Source organism: Macadamia integrifolia, chromosome 10, assembly GCF_013358625.1.
Source record: "Macadamia integrifolia cultivar HAES 741 chromosome 10, SCU_Mint_v3, whole genome shotgun sequence".
Lineage (NCBI taxonomy): Eukaryota > Viridiplantae > Streptophyta > Magnoliopsida > Proteales > Proteaceae > Macadamia > Macadamia integrifolia.
The window spans coordinates 33,761,558-33,786,236 of NC_056566.1; the positions used below are offsets into that span (position 1 = coordinate 33,761,558).

The 24,679-nt window shown below is 38.0% G+C and overlaps 2 protein-coding genes across 4 annotated transcripts; both read right to left on the reverse strand.

The window, feature by feature from the left end:
- Positions 1-394: 394 nt before the first annotated feature.
- LOC122091151 (transcription factor UNE12) lies at positions 395-3,118 on the reverse strand (the record flags this gene model as incomplete). The annotated part of the gene is given in 4 exon segments (XM_042660991.1): positions 395-460; positions 1,065-1,184; positions 1,922-2,020; positions 2,297-3,118. Coding segments are annotated over 4 exon segments (630 nt in total), but the record flags the coding sequence as incomplete, so codon positions are not given.
- Positions 3,119-6,304: 3,186 nt separating this feature from the next.
- LOC122090657 (sec-independent protein translocase protein TatB) lies at positions 6,305-11,587 on the reverse strand. Of its 3 annotated transcripts, none has more exons than XM_042660301.1 (8): positions 11,428-11,587; positions 11,128-11,293; positions 10,802-10,923; positions 10,153-10,288; positions 9,941-10,005; positions 9,662-9,860; positions 7,695-7,807; positions 6,305-6,730 (listed from the first exon to the last, which is right to left on the reverse strand). In XM_042660301.1, exons 2-7 carry the CDS (start codon positions 11,186-11,188, stop codon positions 7,698-7,700), a joined length of 693 nt encoding a protein of 230 aa, XP_042516235.1. In that variant the 5' UTR covers positions 11,189-11,293; positions 11,428-11,587; the 3' UTR covers positions 6,305-6,730; positions 7,695-7,697. The 3 variants fall into 3 exon arrangements, with proteins under 3 accessions (XP_042516235.1, XP_042516236.1, XP_042516237.1); XM_042660302.1 differs by having other exon boundaries at positions 6,305-6,745; XM_042660303.1 differs by lacking the exon at positions 6,305-6,730 and adding an exon at positions 7,180-7,594.
- Between the last annotated feature and the right edge of the window lie 13,092 nt (positions 11,588-24,679).

A 24,679-nucleotide genomic window follows, 5' to 3' on the forward strand; every position in this document is an offset into this window, starting at 1 on the left:
TTTTTTTTTTTTTTTTCTCCAGGATTATATACATGACCAAAAACGTTTTGCTTTCTGCTTCTGCAATTGGACAATGTAAAATATACATATATAAGAAAACACAAACTCTGTTCTCTATTTTGAAGGAAAGCAGGTGTGTCAAATCATCTTACTTAGTTTATATATGGGTAACCAAAACAATTGGGTGCGGAATAGAAAATAACTTGATACTTCCTCTTAAGCAAGAGCTTTCCTAATCTTCTTCAAACAAATAAATAATGAACAGAAAAGCTTAAAACAATTAACGAATGGTAAGAAGAAGAAAAAACCAAACTTTTGATAAGGGAAGCAACAAAATAGATCTTTTTTTTTTTGGGGGGGGGGCTGGGGGTGGTGTGTGTGGGGGGATAATGACCTTATTGGAGTTAGGTACAAGTTCCTGCAAAGCCTTCATTCTTTCTGCTATTCTCTCCCTGCGTAACTGCATAAAAAGGAGAAAATGAAGATGTCATGCTTTAACAATCAAAACAATAATGAAAAAGGAAATAAATCCCAAAAAAGAAATGAAATGAAAGACCTAGTTTATGGAGTAATTAACTGAAAAATCCCATTTTTTTAAATACAGTTTTATTTTTATAATCCTGGTCATGCTGAAACTCGTAAACTTTTTGATATAAAGCTACCCTTGACAGAAGTTCTTCAATAAGAAATTATCCACCCAAACATAAAAAGTTTTCCGTCCCCCTATTTACAGCTAGTAAGCTAAATCTTCCAGATCTGCAACCATGAGGCACCAGGCCCAAGTCCAGCCTATCTATCACAAAATGAAGGCTTATGTCGTAAGCCATCTCATCTAGCTAGATTACTGGCATTAAAAAAAGATCTACCATCGAAAGCTAGTTGCTTCATCAAATTATAATAATAAAATGGGAGGAACATCAAATGGTTGAATGTGCTAATAACAGATCATTGTTCATGGCTGTCCTCCACAGTGGATCCTAACCAAACCTTTTGTACTTCAAATTTGTAAACTCACACTTCAAAAAATTAAGCACAAGATTAATTTATCATGCATAGAAGCTTACGCGCTCGGCAATACTGTGGGGATCAGTAGCTTGCCCTCGTCTGGCCCGCACTCTTGGACGGATGGCTGGTGGATGAGGTGCAGCAGGAACTGCAGGCTGTGTAGGTTGACCATGGAAGGGCTGCATGAAATTAAACAAGAAAAAAAAGGGGAATTAAGGCAGTTTCATCATCCTGAATTACGACACGGCAAAACTCAATCCTTTAATTTGCATGCAAATGAGGGAGGGCAAAAGAGGGAGGTGGAAAGTCATGAAGGAGAACGGAAAGAAAGTCATGAAGGAGAACTGAAAGTGACAAGTTCCCGATTTCTGCAAGTTTGGGCGAGTCACCATCAAAACACTGGTACACAATGTGTTTACTCCCGTGGATCACTCCTGTGGATCACAGGATATAATTATGTTCCCACATCAGAACAACCCTTTTCACACTAGACCAGTGCCAAGAACCAACTTATAAACTGCAACCATAATTGAATTAAACAACTCTTCCCTGTTTCATCTAATCGTTCAAGAGCAGATGAGTTCACCTACCATTCATTCTAAACCGTTAGGTTAGTTAAATCTCATGCTAAAGTAACACTGAAGTAGGCGCACAAAGTCAAAAGGAACTATTGGGTTATTGGGTAAATTTTAATTTGTCCCTCGACACGTTTCAAAGGTCTCTGCGGGGCCACCGGAGAGGGTCACCGGGCGGGAGGTTAACATAGGCAGATTCCGGAAAGTTATAGACAAAGAAAGGAAACATGATTAGGGTTAATAAATGACATTTACCAAATTAAGAAGCAATTAAACAAGAAGAAGAAACTTATTTAAAAAATAAAATATTTGAAATTTAGGATTTATTATGAATGAAGCACCTGATGCTGATGGACCTGAGGTGCAGCAGGCCGGACCGAGTGCGTCTGACTCTGTACATGTCCAAACCCCGGGAACATCAACTGCACTGAGTCTCTGTCCTGCAAAAAAACAAGCAAACTAAGATAATAACTACAAAATACCCCCTCACTTGCACTAAATTCACAAACGTGCCCCTTCATCCTTCCACAGTAGCTGTTCTCCGGGAATTCCGCGTGAATAAACAATCAACTTGAAGAAAAAACTTCCATGGGTTCTGAAATTCTTCCACTTCTTAACACAGTTTTCCGACAACCATGCCGGAAACCGCAAATGTATTCAACCAACCTAACATGCATGAGAATTTCCTGAAACTACAAGGATAAGAGAGGACTTACGTTCTTTCCAGAAGGAAGCTTTCCATCAACGCCTTCTAGGAACCGTTTACCGCTCCCAGAAGCTTCCTCCGGTTTCACAAAGCCAGTTTTCCCCTGTTCCAAGCTCAATCCCAAGGGAAACACTGTCGTTGCTCCCTGATAGCCACCGCCACCAGCACTACGCACATGAGTGGAACCTTCGCCGGAGCTCAGCTGCAGAACCATCGACGATGCCCCACCTGCGGTTCCCGTCAAATTCCCTTCATTTCCCGCCAAAGGGGACTCGTTACCCGGGTAACTTGGTGGCATCGCCAAGATTTGATCGAAGAAATCGTCGCCTAAACCTTCCGGCGTATTGTTGGCCATGCCGGAGACGTTCTACGACAATAATCTAGTGTAGCAGAAGATGAAAGATTGGTTTCTTGTGCTAGGGTTTATAAAGAGCATCTACCGTCTACAAGTTCAGAGAGAGAGAGAGAGTGTGCGTGACTGTGTGTGGACAGTGGAGGAAGGGTTTGAGAAACCCAAAAGCGAGGTTGTCGGCGGAACGGGGTTACAGATCCATCGCCCGATAAACCGGAGAGCTTTGATTGCTTCGAGGGATCACTTTCTTTTTAGTATAATTAACTACTCAAAAGAGAGAATTCAAAGACAGTCTGCGGAAGAGAGAGAGAGAGTAGCAGTGTAGTAACACTGTAGCGACTAGAGAGAGAGAAGAGAGAGAAGAGGTAGAGAGAGAGAGAACAAAAGCGTATGCTCGCTATTGCACGGTCGTCTTCGAAAGTCTCTCCTTCGCTCGCTTTGTTCTGACATCGTTTCTCGCGCTTTTTATGAGAGAGAGAGAGAGAGAGTGAGGATCGAAAAGCGGATATATTTTTTGAAGAGTTAAGAAATTGAGATTATTTTAATGAATATTTTAAAGAAATTACGAATCTTGCCATTACCTTCTATTTTACCAAGCAATGCCCCTCTCATTGGTAATTATAAGATGTGGATGAGTTCATTGTCCTCAATGGTCTTTATGCCTTTATTCATGTTTATCCACTTGCGATGTAGAGATGGCATCTGAAGGTGGAAAGGAAGTACTGGCCTACCTGAGATGTACAGATGGGATCGAATGTTGGGTCCAGTGAGATACGTATCGTTCAAAAGAATCAAAACAAGGGCCAAACTGGAACCGCCGGCCCAACAACACCAAATCCAACACACATGCTAGTTAAGGTGACGAAAATAGGGCGAGGCAAATCGGAATTTTCCATCGATACCTATTCTTTTAAAACGAGTTGTGATCGAGATTGACTGAGTCTAGCTGACTCTGGGCCGATTCAGATCGGAATAGATGGAAACTGATTTCATTCCCAATTCTGTTGGTTCTAGAAATAGAACCTTGATGCTGCTAGTGAAAAATTTTCCCCCTTTTCTAGGTGAGAGGTTGGGAGGAGGGGAGAAGGGTGAGGATAAGGATTATGAGAAAAAGAATATTGCAGAGTAGTGTGGTGGTGTGGCGCCCAGACATAATGGGAAGCAAAATGACGGCACCGCTCTCGTTAATATGAAAAATCCCACCCTTGCTCATTCTCTTGTGTGCCATATACACACACATGTAGGTGTAAGGCCACATTGCTAGGGAGGATCCTTTCCCATTTATATTTAATAGTTTTTTATTTAAGGGAAAATCTTGTTGTAACTTGTAAGATGTAATTGAGATTGGTTACAATAAGATTGGCTTTACTTTTTTGCCCTTGTATTATAACATATTTTTTTATTAATGAGTGTAAATCATGTCATACATAAAAATTCTGTTACATTTTGCATTAAATTTTTTAACAACTTCTAACTTTTTATGAGAAAAAGAAATGTAACTAGTAGAGTGGCACCTAGACAAAATGGATAAGGATTATGAAAATTGATATGCCTAAAAATAACTCGTCAATGGATGACTAACACGTGGTTGGAAGACAACCATTGGCGGTCATCTCAATGGAAACTGATGGAACCCACAAGGAAAGAAATCCCCTGAGATCGCAAAGTTACCCAGACATTCCCCTTTCCCCTCTTGGGAGACTTATACTCGAACTCAAGCTTTTCAAATATGAAAATTAAGGTATTCTGAAACCCACTATGGGACGTACTCTAAACCAATCTACTCACTGCCTTGGGGAGTAAGTAACCGTCTTCGAGTAGAACTCTACCCTACCTTGCACTATAAAATAGAGGGAGTATCCCAAGGTATGGTCTCTTCACTATTTCTATCATTATTGCTCTCTTCACCCCTTTTATACTACTACTGTAAGGAAGACTATAACTTGAGCATCTGAGAGTCCCCACTGAAATCAACTCCATGCCTCTCTTGACCGCCAGATCAACTTATGCAGGACGAAAGGTATTAATCACAATCAGTTTTTTGATGTAACATGAATAATGCATTAAAGCAAGGATAAGGATTATGTGAAAAAGAACCCTAACTGGCAGAGTGGCCAGACACAATGGGTGGCGAAATGACTATCCCACCCTTGTAAATGTGAGAAAATCCACCCCTACTAATGCTCCTGTATGCACCATGATTGGCCCCCCACGCTGGTGCTGGGGCCACATTGCTAGGCAAAGAACCCTCGCCCATCTTATATTTAATATTTTTCTATTTAAGGGAAAGTCTTATCGTAAGTTATAACCGAGGTTGGTTACAATATGTTTGTAACCTTTCTTTTTGCCCTTTTAGTATTACAAATTTTTTTTTTCTTCCATGAATATAAATCCTATCATTTTACATAAAATTAAGTTAAACATATCGCATTACACCTTTAACTTCTTAAAAACCCTCTCTTACCTCAGCATTAAATATTGCATTAAATTTTTTAGAATATTAAGACAATAAAAAATTAAAAGAAGGTTACAATTTCTTGAATCACCACTTTGGTCACAACTTCTATTTCTTCTTTTAATTATAAAGGCATTTTTGTAATGGTAATTAAATTTATACGATCCTAAAAAAACTCAAGCCCATAAACTAACTTTTAAGGTGAAAGGATCCAAGACTATATCAACCCACATCAATTCCCTTTAGAAATCAATATGGAATCAACCCCCATATCAACGATAGGGACCCTAACATAAACCTTCTTTTCATCTGACCGAACATAGTCTCCACTACTCCTTGGGCTTGATAAATGGATTAAGTATTTGAGTTTTCCCTTCATCCACAGAAAAAAAAAAAATTACATATTTTAATAGTTAAGGGGGTTGGCCGGTTGGGTTTTTTTTTTGGTGGGGGTGGGAGGGTTAACTGCTTAAATGAATTTCATTTCGTTTCTCCCTCAATAGGAGCATTAATACTTCTGTGGCAATGATCCAAATTTTTGATATCCGCTACTAAATAAAGAACCACCCATATTTTCCATACAAACAAATAGACCTAACCAGAGTTCCATTTTGGAGAGGATAACTCTGGTACAACTGATTAAGATTTAAATTTAATGGACATGTTAACCAAATCCGCAGCATCGTAATTGATTAATTTAAGTCCACCACATGTAAATCTAGGGCAAGGCTTCTCTCCAAGAATTGGAGAGGTCCAATGACAAAAATAAAGAGGGAAGCCAAACTCCCCTCGACAAGGCTTGAAGAATCAGGACTTGGATAGAGAATACATGGTTTGGGTTAGGCATAGGCATGTATCAAAATTTTTAACCTAATTCAATCAAATATTCTCCAGTGTATTGACATGCATTAGGATGCATGCCTTATGCCTATGAAGCCTCCGTACTCCAACCACTACTTTGTACTTTCATAGTTTTTGAATTTTCAAAGCTCTATTTTCCCACTTGGCTAAATCCATTAAAATTAAAATTTGAGGTTCACAATTCACTTGAGGGAAATTAAAATTTCATAACCAGGAGCCACGAATGAAATCTGGAAGTGTTTGGTTCTGACCATCTGTTTGCATAATCTGCTCCCTTTCCCAAGCTATGCGTACAATCCTAGTCTTCAGATACCCAATTCAATCTACTGCATCGCTGAAGCTCACTGGAGTGATGAACGGGTACCTTTGCAATATCTTAGCTATCCACAAAATTTACATTTGTCTGAATGATTGGTACAGAGAATAGATTTGGAAATGATCCAGAATTTCCAAATTGGGGCAGTAGCTATCAACAATTCAACACCAGAAAAAGAAATGACCAAGCCAGTGTGATGGTAAAAAAGTTAATCTATTCAAATGATAATCTTAGGATGGTTTTCAATCCAATAAAAACAGCAGATTGTGTAACATCCTAGTGACGAATTTGGCTGTGAACTCCTTGACAGAAATGTTCCCAACAACACTTCTGCTAACACTTCTAATGAACAGCTCAAATCAGAATCACAGGCATATCAGCATGGACGAATAAGGAAATGGCCAGCCTCTCCAACGAAAAATAATGTGTAACAATATTCTTGAAGAGGTTGTTCTTCATCCTGTAAACATCCAATCAATAGGATGATGAAGATAAGAAAGCTAATAATAGTAATGGCATTGTGACTACTATTTGACTACGTTATGATCTTGTAAATGAGAATACATATTTTGACTAAAAGATGTTAAACCTACCATAGTGCATGGACGCACTAAAAAACAGAAATGAATATGCATACATGAAGCTAAATGTACAACACCCCTGAAATTTTAATTACAACCAAGTCCACCCAGATTGAGCAAGAACAGTCCGTTGCAAGTAGAAAGTGCCTGCACTTTATGATTGTTCTTTCATATGAACAAGATCGGAAACTGATACTCTACAAGGGGATGCAGCAAGGCCAAATTGTCTTTGGTTTGTTATGGTATTGAGCATTTTGGTCCAGAAAATTTTCAATATTTCTGGTCATAAATAGAAAATCAAAAACCATCAAGCGTTTTTCTCAAGTTATTTATTCTCTGGGAGAGGAATAATCCACCTTCTTAGATTAGAAAAATAAAATTTATCTACCAATCTAAGTAGCTTTTGGGGCTTTATTCTTGCTGTTTAGCATAGCAATAAATTTATAACGAAGATTCTACATGATCTTAAATTTAGACAAACTCCACCACTTGGTCTTCATAACCTAGAACTGGACCTCAGTTCAAAAGAGAGGCCACTCCCTTTTGTTTTAGCAGTTTTCTCAGTTTTGGCTGATTTTAGCAGTTTTCACCCTTTTGACTGCACTGAAAAAGGAGGTGGTTCCATTTTTCTGGTTCTATCGCCTCTAAAGTCTGGTTTTAAAAGCCATGCTTGTAAGAGCGGAGTCCCAGAAATATCATCAAATATTTCTGCTCTTCCTTTTAGAAACTGACCAAATATATTGCTTCATTAAAAAAAATATATATATAGATAAATAAATCAGTATTTAAATTTGAAACTCTTAAATAAAGCATGTCATGAGGATGGTAGACGAACAATGTCACCTTTCATTCACTTGGTATCTGATTTTGAGGTTGTGAAAAAAAGTTCTTAGCATTGTGAGCCACCTCTGCTTCTATTATTGCTTCCAAAACAATATCTGATCCTTTTACATCATCTGTTGGGACATTTATAGCAAGTAAGTAAATATGCACAAGAGGAAACACAAAAGAGAATTCATTTTCCACCATCAGAACCAAGCAATATGCATGCAACAAAAAACACAGAACACCAGAAATGGTCATAGGCGTTGGCTCTCATGTAAATCTCAGTCCATTGTGAAGGCAACCTTCAAGAATCACAAAGGAAGGTGAATCACTAATGGGAGCTACCTTGTAGCGAAAAGTATAAAAGTCTGCAGATGATATTCAGTGAAACCAACAAAGACTTTGTAACCTTTTGATTGGTAAGATATAAATCTATATGAACAACTTCAGTATAATCAAACAACTCATGTATAGGCTTTAATGAGTTAAGTGGTCTATTGAAGCATGATATATTGAACAACAGAAAGTTTTTTAATTATATCCTTCAGCAGACATTTTTATACAGAGAATATAAAATCAAAGTTAGTAGGGTTTTATAAACTTCATTGCAGATTCTTGAGCAAAATCAACGAGTCTTCATAACTTTTTGATCGCTATGGCAGTAAATCTCTTATTAAAGTAAAACAACAATAACAACAACATAGCCTTATTGTTTACCTTGTCAAAGTAAACAATAATAATAAAAAAAAAAAAGGCGTACCCAATGCACGAGGCTGCCACCACAGTGGGGTCTGAAGGAGGGTCAGAATGTACGTGGCCTTACTCCCGCTACGCAGAGAGGCTGTCTAGGTTGCAATAGAGCAACCACACCGTTGCACCAAGGTAAACAATACTCTTAGAAATTCAACTAGTTTGCAGGATTTTCTATTATCTCCATAATCACAACAGCCCCCCGCAAGGATTTTTAATGAGCAAAATAGTTGAACACCATAAAGTTATCGTATCCTTCACAGAAAGATTTCAAATGAAAAATAAGAATTACATTCATATAGACTCTTGATGCTATAGCAGCCCTAAGCTTATAATACAACTGAACATGCCACTTGTATATCAGAAAATAAAATTATGAATATATGTTTGGACAAACAGTAGAAGAATTGCAAATATAATTAAGACTTTATTAAATTGGAAAATACTCCCAACCCACTCCCAGATGAAGATGTAATTCAATCTGAAGACCTGGCTACAACCAGCCAATCTCCTTAGTGCTACCATCAAGCATTACTTGAAGGTTGGAGGTCCAAACCTAGATGCAAGCACATGGACCAAAAAATTGGTGCACAAATGTACACACTACGAGGAGGGCTAATGGCTACTGCCAGGCTGAAACAGTTCAATCGGTTTCGGCCAAATTTTAACCTGCCAGGCCAGACTGGTGTGGTGATTATTCAATAATTTCTAATAACAGCGGGTGCCAGGTTTGATCCACCAATTATGAGTACAGTGGCTCAACCAGTTCTACTGAAGTTGAGCCAGGTCTTGAAACAATGATTCCAAAAGCCCAAGAAAAAACAAATTAGACTCTACTAAACTATAAACAAAATGCATACGTGTGGCATTAAAAAGGAATTTGTTATTTGCAGTTTATTCAAGTCATTGTATTAGAAGATTAAGAAAGCCAAAGATAGGTTCTCATTTTTTGGAAGGAAAAGAAGACCTCAGATAGTTCCAATAAACTTTGTGATTTTAGTTAGGGGTAGAATGATCTTCTCCCAAAATTTAATTGAACAACCAAGATTTAAATACAATGATTGTAGGATCAAATGGAGGTGACATGAAAATTGGATACCATACTAAACATTAACCAAATCCTACTTGTTATTGTCCACTGATACTGGTGTTGCCAAAAACCAGGATTAATCAATGCAACCAATTATGATGTTTGAAAAAATTACGTAGGTAAAAGGTATAACACAGGTCATTACCCTTCCGGCTTGGTAGTAACCCAGCGCTTTCAGCAGAGACAGGAAGAATGTTAAAATTACTAACTTCATCATCAAGCTTTTCAGCATCTCCACCACTGTTAAAAGAGCCAGTTCTTAAAGCTGGGGATGCAGCCAATCTATCACAAATAGTTGCTTGGCTGTGAAGATCAGCAGAAACTGAGGTTTTTGAACCATAATCCTGCGAAACGATGCATACAATAAAACAACACAGAAGGCTTTTACAAAAGAAATGCCACATGTAATAATTAGTTTTCATACCATAACCTTTGAGATGGTATTTGTTGACATAGTCTCTCCATCAAGCTTCTCAGACACACCGTTTTCTGGTAACAAGTGAATGTATAGTAAACTTAGACACTTGAACACCAAAGTTCTTTGCAGAATGCACTTCAGTGAAACAAAATAGTGCAGCAGTGAAAAAGAAAATTATTGAATTACTAGGAACGCAGACATCAATAGACTGGTAATACCACTGCCAGGTGATGTAACCTCTGGATTTTCCATTAGCCTACGAGTCACTGGACCCGGATTCATGATAGATATGCTTCGGATTTCATAACGAATTGCTTCTAGTTGTTGCATCGTCTCTTTGAGTTCTTTGTGCACCTAGGTAAATAATAACACGTATAAATATACTTTCAGATAAAATGATGCTCCTTTAAAACATAGTCAAAATTTTTTCATGTAAAAAGACATCAGGGCAAAACAATGTGGGACGGAAGAACCCAGCATTGTAGAAGATGCCACTAGTGCATGGTTGTTCATTGAGGGGAAGGGCCCCAGGGCTGCGCTGTGGCTAAACTACCAAATGATGCTATCTGAATAAGGGGTTGGCATTTGTGCCCAGAGCATGTGATACCATGTAATGGCTTTTACTTTTCTCAAACAGAGCCCAGCCCCTAGAGGCTGGCGGATACGACATAAAATTTGTAGTAAACAATAAATTTCCTATCAGGTGGGCAATGAGAATACCCAACATTATAATCTTAGGTTTGCAGAATTTTCCTTTATTAATGTCGATTCCGTTAATTAAGGATCCAATTGCATTGAATCAGTGACAGTTTCAGCCTGCATAGGCCAAAATTATTGTACTTGCTAATGCAAAAGCAGAAGCAATACCTGGCTAGCTTGAGACTCATGCAGAACATTTTCAAGCTGCCCACGAGCGAGTTGAACGTATCCGATTGCTCTGCCAGCTAACCTTCCTGCTGTTCTGGCGATGATTGGGAGATCCTTGGGACCTAAAATCAACACGAAAATAAAATCCAGTTCATTAGGGAAATGAACATGAAGAAAAAGAAACCCAGAAACAGAACTGGACCAAAGTTCCGGAAAATCAATAGAAACAAAAGAAATGAAATGAAATGCTCTAAATTGGATCTGAGAGTAACAGCTGATTAAACTGAAGAAAGATTGAACAAATTGAGAGAGGAAGAGAGACCCACCAATTAGTGCAGCGGCCGCTCCAACTATGAGAAAGAGCTCTCCGTAGGAAATCCCAAACATTATACTTTTACGGTGTTTGCACACTCATGGGGGTTTGGAATTGCAGGAATCCCTGATTTTACCTTTCTTTGTTTCTCACGAAACTTCACTTCCTCTAATGGCAATCTGACAGCAAAATACAAAAGGAAACAAAGAAATGTCAACGAGTTCCCAACGAAATCAAGAACCCTAAAATATGCTACTCAGCATAATTTCTACCACAGAGGAACATCAGCAGCGAAAATAATAAACGACATTACCTCCTCTGTCTTCTTCCGTTATTCGTCTACTTTGAGTTTTCTTTCTGGAATTCTTCATTAACAGAGTTGATAATTAAAATTGGTTTCAGAATTTTATCCCAAATCGGCAAATACCCATCTGAATTCTGAGCGTCTATTCGATATTTGATCGGATTAGATCAATGATTATCAAATATTGTGTACAGTTGCACAGTCGTCCGGCGCGTTCCCAAGACGAAACCCGGGTCTGGCCAGGCCAGATTTTCAGCAGACGGTCCAATCATTCGGACCGTTTTTTAACATTACATCATTGGATGAGAGGTCGGAAGATTCAAACCAGTGCAGGGTGGATCCGGCTCGTCTCCAACAACCCTCCAACTAGCATTCAAGGGCTGGACATGTATCACAATACCAGTCCGTATGTCCAAGCCCTCTCACCCCTTGGATGAGCCTTTGGAGGGTTGTTGGTGTCAGAGAGAATTTTTTTTGAGAAAATTACTTGATTACCCATTTTTGGGTTTCACTTTACAAAATTACCCAAGTTGTGTTTCACTTAACAAAAATATACAAAATAATGTTTGAATTTACATAACTATCCAAAATAGTAATTCTTCTTCATCTTCCTACATGTTTTGACATTTTTATCCCTAATTCTTTTTACCAACTTTGAATCACTAACTCCGCCTGCCTCTTCAAGATACCATTGCCTACACCACAGCCACAACCACCAAAATCACCATGACACCACCCATGTCCTCCTGCTCCCTTGCCCCAGACTCACCATCTCGTCTTCTAGGCGCAACCACCCCGTCTTCTCCGAGCACTCACCCCTCACCCCACAACTTAGGAGTGTTTGGCTAAACAAAAGAGCGCCTTTGGGTTTCATAGCCGTATTCTCCAAAACGCCTCAAGTTGAACTGGATCCATTGAAGTCACGAGATCACTTTTATCACAGCCGCCATGGCGAGTTCGCTACTCATCTGAGCTCTCTGGTCTTTCATATACTCTAAACCCAGTCCCATCCCTGATGTATTTTCTACGTCAGTCGCCGATACGAAGATGACTACCACCAAGGAAGTCTTCACCGCAAAGGACTATGGTGGGGTTAACTTACAATGGTCCAACCTTCTGCGACGACCCCAGGGGTTTTTATAGTTTAAAATTGTGGGTTTTCTGGTGTTTGTATTGTTCATATCAGTTTGGTAAGATCCATTGATGACTCTGGAGTTTCTTTCTTTCTTTTTTCATGTGGTTGATTCATCAAACGGTTTTTTTATTAACTGTAGCCTGGGTTGATGAAGGTTCTGTGATGATTCAAGATTCAAGAACTTGATGGGTTATCCCACATGTGAATGAATGCTTGTTGTTCTTGTTGGGAAACATGTCCACACTCCTTGCTATGTTTTGGTGTTAACAAACAAACATATATCTTTAACTTGATTTGATAAAATGTGATTAGCTTGAAGAAAGTGTAATTAGCTTGAAGAAACACTTAGAAGGTCGAATCAAACCATCAATGTTTGAACTCATGCAAACATGGTCCTGAAGCTTAAAGACATTCAAGAACCAAGATTATAAAGACATTCAAGACCAAAGAGTGGAAGGTTCAAGTGAAGAAGAAGACCACTAGGATAGATTGGTCCTTTTTAATGTAACTTATAACTTCCACATATATATGTGCACTTATCACATGCATGTGCATTGCATCATACTAGAATGACCATAAAGCATACCTTGACCAAGTATGGAGTCTCTAAGTGGTGAGGAACATGTTAGGAAAAAATGTGGTCTAGTGAAATTCTGTGAAAATCACATTAACCTGACTTAAAGGTATTTTAGGTAATCTTAAAGTCCGTATCAGGAGATGAAACCTCATAGAAGTTGTAGAAAATTGAGTCGCGATTCCAACGCAATGTATCTCAAATCAATCCGAAGTTGGATCGAAAAGTTATGGTCAAAACACTGATGACTGGTCAGTATGACAACATTCTGTCAAAACAGAGTCTGTCATATTGGCGGTCGACCGGCTGGAAGCCCCAATTGACCGGACATGTCCGAGACCATAGCCGGTCAACCGACAGAAAGTTTTGATCGATCGGTGCCTCCCTGGAAAAACTCCAACGGCTAGTTTTTGACCTCAACGGCTCTTTCCGGTCGATCGGCTACCGATGGCGGTCGATCGGTGGTCCCAGAATATGACCGTTAGAGCCTAATTTCCTGCCTAAAATACTTCACTAAATTCACCTATAAATACCCAAACCACTCTTAATTAAATATGAATTAAGAAAGAGCTTTAAGAGCATTATTGCAAGCATTCAAGAGTTATTAAGATTATTATATTCCACTTGAGTTGTTCGATTACACCAATCCCAACAAAAGGCTCAAGTCTCAATCAAAGTCCTCCACTCTCTCCTATGCAAGTCAAAGCCATCATTCATCTCTCATTCACATCATTTGCATCACACTTGAATTATTCCTCCTATTTCACTATTTCCTATTTCCTATTTCCTATTTATTTCTATTTTTAAAATTCTAGACTGTACTTAGGATTGTAAGGATTCTCTTATCCTAAAAAGAGGAAGGTGTCTCTCTACCTCCAAAAGAGATTAAAAAGGCGTCTCTCTGCTTGTAAAGGGAATTTGTAAGGATACTCTTATCTGTGAAAAAAATCGTAAATGTTTTCTTCCCTACCTACCGTACTGAAAGGGAGAACTAGTGGAATACCTTACAAGAGGATTCTTGTAGGGAGTGGACTGGACTCGGATTCAGTCGAACCAATATAAATCTTGTGTTGTGTGATTGTACTTGTTTTATCTATTCTGCATTGTTTTAACTTGTTGTCACACTTATGACCTATACATCGAAAAGAGTTAAATTCCACTAGTATAACCTATTCACCCCCTCTAGGTTATTTCAATTGGTACCAGAGCGGGAGCTCAATTTATTATTATATCGTCTTAAAAGTGAGTCAAAGACTATGGCCACATTCCAAGGACCACCAGAAAGCATGAACGCCTCGAGACCCCCTTACTTTAATGGAGAGAACTTTTTCCTTCTGGAAGTGCAGATTCAAAAACTTTATGTGTGGTCATAACATTCTTGTATGGAGAGCCATAGAGAATGGACCATACACCATCACCAAAATAGTTGATGGAAAGATAGTACCGAAGGATGAAGGGGAATGGACAGCTGAAGACATCACTCTCATCCAGTACAACTTCCGTGCAATCACGTTCCTTCAATGTGCCCTCAATGAACAAGAATTCAACCGAGTCATAGCATGTGACATAGCTAAAGAGATTTGGGATGTGCTTCTTGTCACACATGAAGGTACAATAGAGGTAAAAGAAAGAAAGGTAGACCAACTCGTTTATGATTTCGAATCCTTCTTTATGAAAGAAAATGAGTCAATAACTTCTATGTTTACAAGATTTACTGATATTGTGAATAATCTCAAAGGTTTAGGCAAGACTTATACTAACGTTGAAAAATTCAGGAAAATCTTAAGAGCCTTACCTGTAGCTTGGAGACCCAAGAAAACAGCAATAGAAGAAGCCAAAGACTTGACGAAAATCTCCTTGGACTACTTGCTTGGATCTCTACAAACTCATGAAGTAGAGTTGAACACTGACAAACCAAATCTTGAGAACAAAAGGAGAACCATAGCTCTAAAGTCAACTCAAACTATCGAAGAAGTAAGCATCAGATGAAGAAGATGAAGAATTAGACATGAAAAAAGAAATTTCACTCATCACGAGGAAATTCAACAAGTTCCTAAAAAAGAAAGGAAGATTTCAACACAAAAACAAATCCTACGGAGACAAATCTTATGGGGAAAAAGGTAAATAAAAAATTAAACCCAAGGAAATCTCTTCTAAAGATAGTCTGTTTTGAGTGCAGAAAGCCTGGACACTTCAGAATCGAATGCCCAAATAAATCGAAGAAGAAGGCTTATGCAGCCACATGGGACTCAAGTGATGAAGAGGAGAAAAATGAATTTGGAGAAGAAGTCACCAACTCCGCCTTGATGGCCATCGGAGATGAAGAACAAGAGGTATGTCAAACTCGACCTGAACTTTTAATAAGGGACTCTAATGAGGAGCTTCAAGAAGCCTTTGAGGCCTTGCATGAAGAAGGTACCAAATTAGAGTCTGATAAAAATAAACTTGAGAAAGAGGTTGACACACTAAATAAGAGAGTGGAGGCACTAACCTCAAAGGTAAGTGAACTGGAGGAAGAAAACTTCAAGTTGAACTCCACCCTCTGCACCTTTACCCAGGGGCAAAAGAACCTTGACAATCTTCTTGGTTCTCAAAGGAAAGGTCCAAATGAAAGAGAAGGACTGGGTTACAATGGACAAAATCCATATAGAAATGAGAATCCAAGAAGGGGTGACCAAAGAAACTATCCATCCACCTCTTACATTAAATGTAGTTTCTGTAAAAAATCAGGACACTCCATAAACCAGTGTTACTCCAAGAAAAAGAAGAAACCCAATTCTCAAACTGAGAGACCAAGAGTTAGCTATGCCTACTACTACACGCCCTTAAGAAGGCAATATAGGTCTCAAGAAAACTCTAGGCCTATGCCTAGGTATAGAAAATCCCAATTTCAAAGAGAATACTCTACTGAGAGGCCCCAAAGACAGTACCAAGGGTATAAGAACTATCCTCGGGAGACTTATAGACCACAAGGGAAATACCAAAATCAAGGACTCTATAGATTTCAAAGATACTATACTCCTCAAAGATCAAATGGATCTTATAAACATCAGAGGACCCAAAGAAACCCAAAGTCATCCCAAAGGCAGAACCAAAGACCTGAAAACAAAACCATTTGGGTTCCAGTCGGAAAATTTGACACTAACAATGATGGACCCATGAGATTATGGGAACCAATGTACGATTAAATTTCTGTTACAGGTTTGCTTGAAGAATAAGGTGGAAGCTGAATGGGTCATCGATAATGGATGCTCCAAACACATGACATCCAACAATAACCTATTCTCAAGCTTACAGGACTACGATGGAGGATGGGTCTCCTCTGGAGATGACAACAAAGGAAAAATTGTTGGTATTGGAAAAATAAGACTTGGAGGTATTTCAATCTCAAACGTTTACTTTGTGAAAATTTTGAATTATAATATCCCAAGTGTAAGTCAGTTATGTAGCATTGGATACAAAGTAGAATTCAATGTCTCCCATTGTTGCATTAAAGATGCAAATGATAATCTAATACTAAAAGGGTCTAAGAAAAAAAATATTTATGTTTGTATGCTTGATGAAGCAAGTTCCTTGAATGCATGCTTGGTTTCTAATCATAGTGAGTCTTCATTATGACATAAAAGACTTGGATATGTAAATGTCAAGTTGATTCAAACCATTGCATCCAAGGATCTTGTGAGGAACATCCCTAAAATCAAGTATGAAATAGATAATTTTTGTGATGCTTGTAAAAAAGGCAAACAAACCAAAGTCTCCCACAAGTTGAAGAATATTGTCTCTTCCTCTAGACCATTGGAACTACTTCATTTAGACTTATTTGGACCTATCAACATATCTAGTATAAGTGGTAAAAATTATACCTTTGTAATCGTTGATGACTACTCTAGATACACTTGGACTGTTTTTCTGAAAAATAAAAATGATGCATTCGATTAATTTGTAACTCTATGTAACAGATTGCAAAATTAGAGAGAGTATACTGTAACCTCTGTGAGAAGTGACCATGGAGGAGAATTTGACAATATAAGTCAATTTGACTTATATTGCAATAAGCATAGTATTAACCATAACTTCTCCGCTCCTAGAACGCCTCAATCTAATGGGGTAGTTGAAAGGAAAAACAGGTCATTACAAGAGACAACAAGGACTATGCTTAATGAATATTCTTTGCCCATGTACTTTTGGGCTGAAGCTGTAAATACAACATGTTATGTACTAAATAGGATAATTCTCAGACCTTTACTTTCTAAAACCCCTTATGAACTGTACTTTGGTAAAATACCAAAAGTAGACTACTTTAGAGTTTTTGGATGTAAATGTTTCATCTTAAATACCAAAAATTATCTTGGAAAATTTGATGCAAAATTTGATGAAGGAATATTTTTAGGATACTCACTCAACAGTAGGGCATATAGAGTTTTTAATAAAAATTCGTTAATGGTTGAAGAATCTATGAATGTACGATTTGATGAATCTTTACCTAATGACTTAAACAAATCTCCTGTTGATGATGATGATATCATAATTGATGAACTTAAGAACAAAGCTAATGATATCTCTCTTGATGATACAAATGATGTTACCATAGAAAAATTAGAAACACTACCTAAGAAAGTCATTCCGCATAGGAATCATCCCTTAGAAAACATCACAGGGGATCTAGATGGAGAAATCCAGACTAGATCTAAAACCCGAGAGGTATGCAATCACACTGCATTTATCTCAAGGATCGAACCCAAGAACATAGAAGAAGCACTAAAAGACAGTGATTGGATTATAGCTATGCAAGAGGAGCTTCACCAGTTTGAAAGAAGCAAGGTATGAGAACTTATCGCAAGACCTGACCACCACACCATCATTTGTGCTAAGTGGGTCTTTCGCCATAAACTGGATGAAGATGGGAACATAGTGAGAAACAAAGCAAGACTAGTTGCCAAAGGGTATAATTAGCAAAAGGGAATAGACTATGATGAAACCTATGCACCAGTAGCAAGGTTAGAGTCCATTAGAATGCTACTAGCTTTTGCATGTCATAAGGACTTTAAACTATATCAAATGGATGTCAAAAGTGCCTTCTTGAATGGATACATTCAAGAAGAGGTTTATGTAGCTCAACCTCCTGGTTTTGAAGACCCTAAGTTTCCAAACCATGTCTACAAACTTGAGAAAGCCCTGTATGGCCTCAAACAAGCCCTTAGAGCCTGGTATGGGAGATTAAGTACTTTCTTGATAGAAAGTGGCTTCTCAAGGGGGAGGATTGATACAACCCTATTCTTGAAGAACTTGAAGAAAGACATACTCATTGTTCAAATCTATGTAGATGATATCATCTTTGGCTCAACCAACGAAAGAATGTGTACTGATTTCAGTAGCAAGATGAGCAATGAATTTGAAATGAGTATGATGGGAGAGTTAAATTTCTTCCTTGGACTTCAAATAAAACAAACTGATAATGGAATTTTCATAAACCAAAGCAAGTACACCAAGGAGCTGCTAAAGAAATTTGACATTAACAGTAAAAAATCTTCAAACACTCCGATGAGCTCATCCTTGAAACTAACCAAGGATGAGGATGGCACTTCTAAGGATGTAACTAGATATAGAGGCATGATTGGAGCTTTCTATATCTAACAACAAGTAGACCTGACATCATGTACAGTGTATGTGCATGTGCTCAGTTTCAAGCTGATCCTAAGAAATCTCATCTCACAACTGTAAAACGAATTTTTAAATATCTGAAAAGCACATGTGATGTTGGGTTATGGTACCCCAAAAACTAACCCCTTGACTTGGTCAGCTTTTCAGACGCTGACTTCGTAGGCTGCCATATCGACAGAAAAAGTACCAGTGGTACCTGTCACTTTCTCGGCTCTTGCCTTGTATCTTGGTTCAGCAAGAAACAAAACTCCGTTGCTCTATCTACCACCGAATCTGAATATGTTGCAACTGGTAGATGTTGCGCTCAAATCCTTTGGATGAAGCAAACTCTCCAAGACCTTGGAGTGAGTTTCGAATCTTGCCCAATCATGTGCGATAACACCAGTGCCATAAACTTGAGTAAAAATCCCATTTTACACTCAAGGGCAAAGCACATTGATATTCGACACCACTTTCTACGAGACACCATTCAAAATGGCGATGTCTCTCTAGAATACATTGAAACTGAGAAACAACTCGCAGATATATTCACTAAACCACTTGGTGAAGAGCGTTTTAGCGTCCTAAGGAAGGAGCTTGGCATTTGCAACCCGTTTGGCTGAATGAATAAACATTCATTCTTGAATATTCTTTTCCAAAAGCTTAGACTTGAAAAACCCTTTCCACATCCACAATTTTCTAGGCTCTCAGGCAATTTTGGATTCTTCCAGTAGACCGCCCCAATATACCGATCGACGGCATAAAACTTCTGATCGACCACCTCTAACCGAAAGGATTATCGGTCAACCGCCACAATATATCGGTCGACCAACGCTACCAAAAATTCGATTATGAACTCTTTTAAAATTGATTTTTTAGAACCATGTTGTCCATTTTCAAACCCTGTTTGGCCTAAAACCCCATTTCGACTCTTCCTCTCCCAAAACCCTATCTTAGAACTTCTCTCTAACCTAGATCTCTCAAGATCCTTTCCTATCCGTCTCCCAAAACCCTTGCATCTCTTCCCCTCTTACGCCTCCAATCATCATGGACTCTCACCGCCCACACAGAGGCAAGAAAACGGTAGCTCAGAAGGGAAAAAGGAAGGCCTCTGACAAAGATATATGGTTCTCCTCCTCCATTGCTTAAGAATCATGGGATCTCTACATCTCTCGAAACATAGAGCAAGGTAGGACCATCAATTCTGACTCTTTGTCCAGGTATGACATCAAGGACCTGTTTGATGCTTTGGGATGGGGCAACATTCTCAAACTTGATTCCCACTGTTATCCCCACCTTGTCAAAATGTTCTTTTGTAACCTTACTTTCTCTGGTGAAGGTGACAACCTTCTAGTCTATTCCTATGTTAAGGGAGTTCCTATAGATATAGACATCATGATATTAGGAGAAATCCTAGAAATTTCTGTGGCAGGGGACCTAAAATACTACCAACCCAAGACCTATATAGAACAATTCATGGATGTTGACTGTGTATACTCTAGCATCATGAAGAAATATGCTAACACTCACAAAATTAAGGCTAAGGAACTCACCGATATAAGGAGGATTGTAAATCTCATCATCTCCTACAACATCCTCCCAAAGAGTGGTCATAGAGATGAAGTCTCCCCATTTCATGCTTATCTCACCTACTGTGTTTGCAAGACTGTGAGCATCAACCTTCCTTACATTCTACTCAAAACCATGATTATCCATGGTGATAGACTTCAAAAGAGAAATCTTCCCTATGGAAGGATGATTTGCCAAATCCTGAACCACTTTCATGTGGATTTTTTTGGCGAATCATTTAAACCGTTTCCTCAAGAGATAAATCTTTCCACTATTCGCAAGATGCATCTTCTTCCCAAGCTGCCCACTAACTCCAAAAAGACTGCTGCTGGACCCAGCCAGTCACAACAACTAGGAGGTGATGATACGTCAGCCTATGCGACCGTTGCTGATCTTCAGAAGGTTGGGAACATCATCCTTGCCCAATTGGTGAAGATGGAAAGAAAGCAGAATGAGATTCTCACGCTCCTACGCAACGATAAGGAAGATGAAGATGACGGAGAAGAAGACGAAGAGGAGGACACAGAGGATGAGGATGCAGAGGATTAGGCGTTATTTTTATGGAACTTCGTGTTTGTTTCAGTCATTTATGTTTTTTTTTTTGCTCAAATACTCTGCGATACAAAGTTGAACTTATGATAATTTTTCTATGTGTTATATTTTTCTGTTGGCACATACTCAGGGGGAGTATTTTACTTTATTGTGTCGTTTTGATTCCCTTTTTACTGTTGACAAAAGGGGGAGAAACATCTAGAAAAACATCTATCTTTATAATACCTCTCTTTGTTTACTCTTTCTGGAAATGACAAGTATCTATCCTTGTTTGCTTTTTCTGGTACGCATTGAATTAAAATATCTTATTGAGCTTTACACTGTGTTACTATCATTTCTTGTATTTGGTTATATTGCCTGTGTTTGTTTGTCATCACAAAAAATGGGGAGATTGTTGGGAAACATGTCCACACTCCTTGCTATGTTTTGGTGTTAGCAAACAAACATACATCTTTAACTTGATTTGATAAAATGTGATTAGCTTGAAAAAACACTTAGAAGGTCGAGTCAAGCCATCAAGGTTTGAACTCATGCAAACATGGCCCTGAAGCTTAAAGACATTCAAGAACCAAGATTATAAAGACATTCAAGACCAAAGAGTGGAAGGTTCAAGTGAAGAAGAAGACCACTAGGATAGATTGATCATTTTTAATGTAATTTGTAACTTCCACATATATATGTGCACTCATCACATGCATGTGCATTACATCATACTAGAATGACCATAGAGCATACCTTGACCAAGTATGGAGAGTCTCTAAGTGGTGAGGAACATGTTAGGAAAAAATGTGGTCTAGTGAAATTCTGTGAAAACCACATTAACCTGACTTAAAGGTATTTTGGTTAATCTTAAAATCAGTATCAGGAGATAAAACCTTCATAGAAGTTGTAGAAAATTGAGTCATGATTCTAATGCAATGTATTTCAAGTCAATCCGAGGTCAGATCAAAAAGTTATATTCAAAAAACTGACAACTGGTCAGTATGACAATATTCTGTCAAAACAGAGTCTGTCATATTGGCGATCGATCGAATGGAAGCCCCGATCGATCGGACATGTCCAAGACCATAGCCGGTCGACCGACAAAAAGTCTCAGTCGATCGGTGCCTCCCTGGAAAAACTCCAACGGCTAGTTTTTGACCTCAACGACTCTTTTCGGTCGATCGACTACCGATGGCAGTCGATTGGTGGTCCCAGAATACAATCGTTCGAGCCTAATTTTCTGCCTAAAATGCTTCACTAAGTTCACCTATAAATACCCATACCACTCTTAATTAAATATGAATTAAGAAAGAGCTTTAAGAGCATTATTGCAAGCATTCAAGAGTTATTAAGATTATTATATTCCACTTGAGTTGTTCGATTACACCAATCCCAACAAAATGCTCAAGTCTCAATCAAAGTCCTCCACTCTCTCCTGTGCAAGTCAAAGCCATAAGAAATGACTTTACAAAAGGTGCATCATTCATCTCTCATTCTCATCATTTGCATCACACTTGAAGTATTCCTCCTATTCCACTATTTCCTATTTATTTCTGTTTTTACAATTCTAGATTGTACTTAGGATTTTAAGGATTCTCTTATCCTAAAAAGAGGAATGTGTCTCTCTACCTCCAAAAGAGATTAAAAAGGTGTCTCTCTGCTTGTAAAGGGGGTTTGTAAGGATACTCTTATCCGTGAAAAAGATCGTAAATGTTTTCTCCCCTACCTACCGTACTGAAAGGGAGAACTAGTGAAATACCTTATAAGAGGATTCTTGTAGGGAGTGGACTAGACTTGGATTGAGTCGAACCACTATAAATCTTGTGTTGTGTGATTGTGCTAATTTTATTTATTCTGCATTGTTTTAATTTGCTGTCACACTTGTGACCTATACATCGAAAATAGTTAAATTCCACTAGTATAACCTATTCACCCTCCCTCTAGGTTATTTCAATTCTATGGTCTTGCAAATTAAATTTTAATATAGTTGAAACCTTCTTTTGTTATTAATATTGTTGTCATATTTGTTAGCCCTTTTGGTGAGATTGGAGTTTCAGTAGCTTTGTTTGTTTCTGAAATTCTCTTTTCCATTTTTTGATGGGTTGGGGGAGAAGAGGGGTTATTTCTGTAAGACCCACCTGCTCAAACCTTCTACGACGACCCTAGCCTCAGCTACTCAGTAGAGGGTGGAAAACACATGAAGATTTGGGACGAGAAACGAAAAGGACAAGTACAAGGAGCACAACATGGTGGTCCAAGGGTCGCCCGAAAGGATATCGGAGCCGCCTGAGTGGAAAGCAAGAGGTAAGGGGCAGAGTAAGGGTAAGGGTAAAAATGTCCAACATATAAGATGGTGGAGGAGAATCACTGTTTTGGGTAGTTTTGTAAACCCAAACATTATTTTGTATATTTTTGTTAAGTGAAACACAATTTGGGTAATTTTGTAAAGTGAAACCCAAAAATGAATAATCAAGTAATTTTACCATTTTTTTTTCAATCAACAGGGTATTCCTATCATTGTAGGGTTTGTAGAGGATGTGTAGTGTTCACACATAACAATGATTGGTGAGATAATCTTTTATGTGTGTATCTAGTGCAAGTACACAAGGACCCATCATTGCAGAGTTTGAAGAGGATCATAATGTAAGTGTGATTATCTTTTATGTAAGCTATACAAATTCCTATCTTCCTTTTTTTTCTTTTAGTGATTGGCTTTTTCTTTTGGGATGGGGTGGGGTGGGATGGGGTGGTGGGGATGTCGTAGACTAGATAACTAACAAAAGGTCTCAAAATCAAAACCTCAGAGGGCTGCTCGGCTGTCCTCAAATATCTAACCCATTTGCCTGTGTAGTTTTTTATATAAGAAAGATGAAAAATCTCATTCTTTCCTTAATTGTATTTATGTCATCTGTTTAGAAAAAAAAAGTATTCATGTTTGTCTCAATTCTATTAGTTTAAAATGTCAAATCACTTGGATGCAAAGATTCTCTTCATCTTTAGTGACAAAAATTTTTGTCAAATAAAAATCTTGCTCAAAATAAAGAACTAAATAATAAAAAGTGTTTCCCCCATCAAAAGTGTAGGAAGAATCTCTAACAATATTTATTCACGGCCTAAGAAATAACTTGGTCAAATAAAAGGCCCACATGATTAATGAGTAACGAGAAATCAGTATGGACCACATGGTCAGAATATTACGTAACGCGGAGATCTTTGTTGCATAATATAATGAGGAATCAACTAGAACCCACCGCATCCAAAAAAAAAATTAATAATAATAGTAATAATAATAAATAAATAATAGGCTATGTTTTCATTCTTTTCAGTTTCACTGTTCCAATGAGAATTAGACTATGTTTGATAATCAATAAAAAAAATAGTATAAAAAACATAATAAGACAAAAGCTATGATTACACAATTATTTTTTTATGTCTCTTTATTCAAATTCAATTTTTTTCTCTCATTTTCTTGGCTTTCCATTAAGGAACAAAAATCGGTAAAAAAAAAAAAAAAAACAAATTTGAGTTGTTAAACATGAAAGGGAGGTAATTCAATCCCTGTAACTTTTGCCATGTGGTATACCCAATCAAGATTTTAAAACTTTAAAACTTGGGATCGGTTTCAACCGATAGGATTGGATTGAATCAAACAGATCTACTCCCATTTAAAGAAACAAAAATGGTATTTCAGATCATTTTACCCACTAATTGTGTTGGAGGACTGATGGAAAGTGAAGTGAAATGGAAGATTTATCTCTTTCTCTTCTCATCAACTTGAAATTTTATTAATTTCACACAAGAGCTTACAA